This window comes from Chiloscyllium plagiosum, chromosome 7 (assembly GCF_004010195.1).
Source record: "Chiloscyllium plagiosum isolate BGI_BamShark_2017 chromosome 7, ASM401019v2, whole genome shotgun sequence".
Lineage (NCBI taxonomy): Eukaryota > Metazoa > Chordata > Chondrichthyes > Orectolobiformes > Hemiscylliidae > Chiloscyllium > Chiloscyllium plagiosum.
This window is the reverse complement of record NC_057716.1, coordinates 49,595,792-49,597,163: the sequence shown is the minus strand read 5'-3', so window position 1 is coordinate 49,597,163 and position 1,372 is coordinate 49,595,792. Positions and strand designations below refer to the sequence as shown.

General features: G+C 46.1%; 1 protein-coding gene across 1 annotated transcript in view; it reads right to left on the bottom strand.

Moving 5' to 3' along the window:
- Positions 1 to 1,372, bottom strand: part of col28a2a (collagen, type XXVIII, alpha 2a) — a 127,710-nt gene that overhangs the window by 23,387 nt on the left and 102,951 nt on the right. Inside the window, exon 27 of the mRNA XM_043694493.1 lies at positions 810 to 878. Coding sequence (XP_043550428.1) covers positions 810 to 878 — 69 coding nt within the window. The remainder of the gene's footprint in view (positions 1 to 809; positions 879 to 1,372) is intronic.

Below are 1,372 nucleotides of genomic sequence, written 5' to 3'. Positions count from 1 at the left end.
CCCCCACCCCACTCCGGCCTATCACCCTCACCTTGACCTCCCTTCACCTATTGCAATTCCAACGTTCCTCCCCCAAGTCCCTCCTCCCTACCTTTTATCTTAGCCTGCTGGACACACTTTCCTCATTCCTGAAGAAGGGCTTATGCCCGAAACGTTGATTCTCCTGTTCCTTGGATGCTGCCTGACCTGCTGCGCTTTTCCAGCAACACATTTTCAGCTCTGATCTCCAGCATCTGCAGACCTCACTTTCTCCTCGAAATGAGGGAAGAGCAAAATAAATGGGGGAAATCCAATATGAAGCATAAAACCTTAGGCTGTCTTCTTATTCTGCATTGAGTGTAACTTTACCATAATAACTTTACTTAATAACTCCTTAAATCATCAAGCTTTTTGACCACTAAAAGGTTCATCTACATGGGTGGCACGGTGGCACAGTGGTTAGCACTGCTGCCTCACAGTGCCAGAGACCTGGGTTCAATTCCTGCCTTAGGCGACTGTGTGGAGTTTGCACATTCTCCCTGTGTCTGCCTGGGTTTCCTCCAGGTGCTCTGGTTTCCTCCCACAGTCCAACAATGTGCAGGTTAGGTGAATTGGCCGTGCTAAATTGTCCGTAGTGTTAGGTGCTGGGGTAAATGTAGGGGGATTGGTCTGGGTGGGTGCGCTTTGGCGGGTCGGTGTGGACTTGTTGGGCCGAAGGGCCTGTTTCCACACTGTCAGTAATCTAATGTTTGCTGTAATCTCTCGCTAGAGGGCCTGCCGATGCAAGTTTTTAGTGAAGGCATAAAGCATGCAATCACAGCTGATGGTACCTTTTGTCCTTGAATCCCTTCTCCTGGTGGTCCAGGTAAACCACTTGGGCCTCTTGCTCCTGGATCGCCCTAAAACACAAGATATATCATTAAGAATCATTTTGTTATTCATCAAAAATGCAGCAGAAGGAATATGACATATACTCAGTGGTTATTACAATGAAATGTGAACTAAGTTAGAAATACCTCAATGCGGTTAGTTTTTGCAGAGGTGTAAGAAATGAACTAAACAAAACAGAAATAGGATCCCCTTCTGGTGAGATCCTATTTAGTGAAGATGGATCACTGGACCCAAAACGTGAACTGTGTTTATTCTCCACACTCTCTGCCAGACTTGCTTCCAGCAATTTCTGTTTTTGTTTCCCTTAAGTATATATTGGCTTTTAGTGGTAGAAATGCCAGCTGGGAAAAGCCTGCAACAGACTAGTCTAGAATATTGATGCTAAGAGTTTCCTTGAAGTGCTCAGTAAAGTGCCATCTAGCACTATAACAGAAGATTTACCATTTACCTGTAACAATTGAGTGAGGTGTGTTGGGGAGTTGGGCGGTGGGGGGGGGGGGGG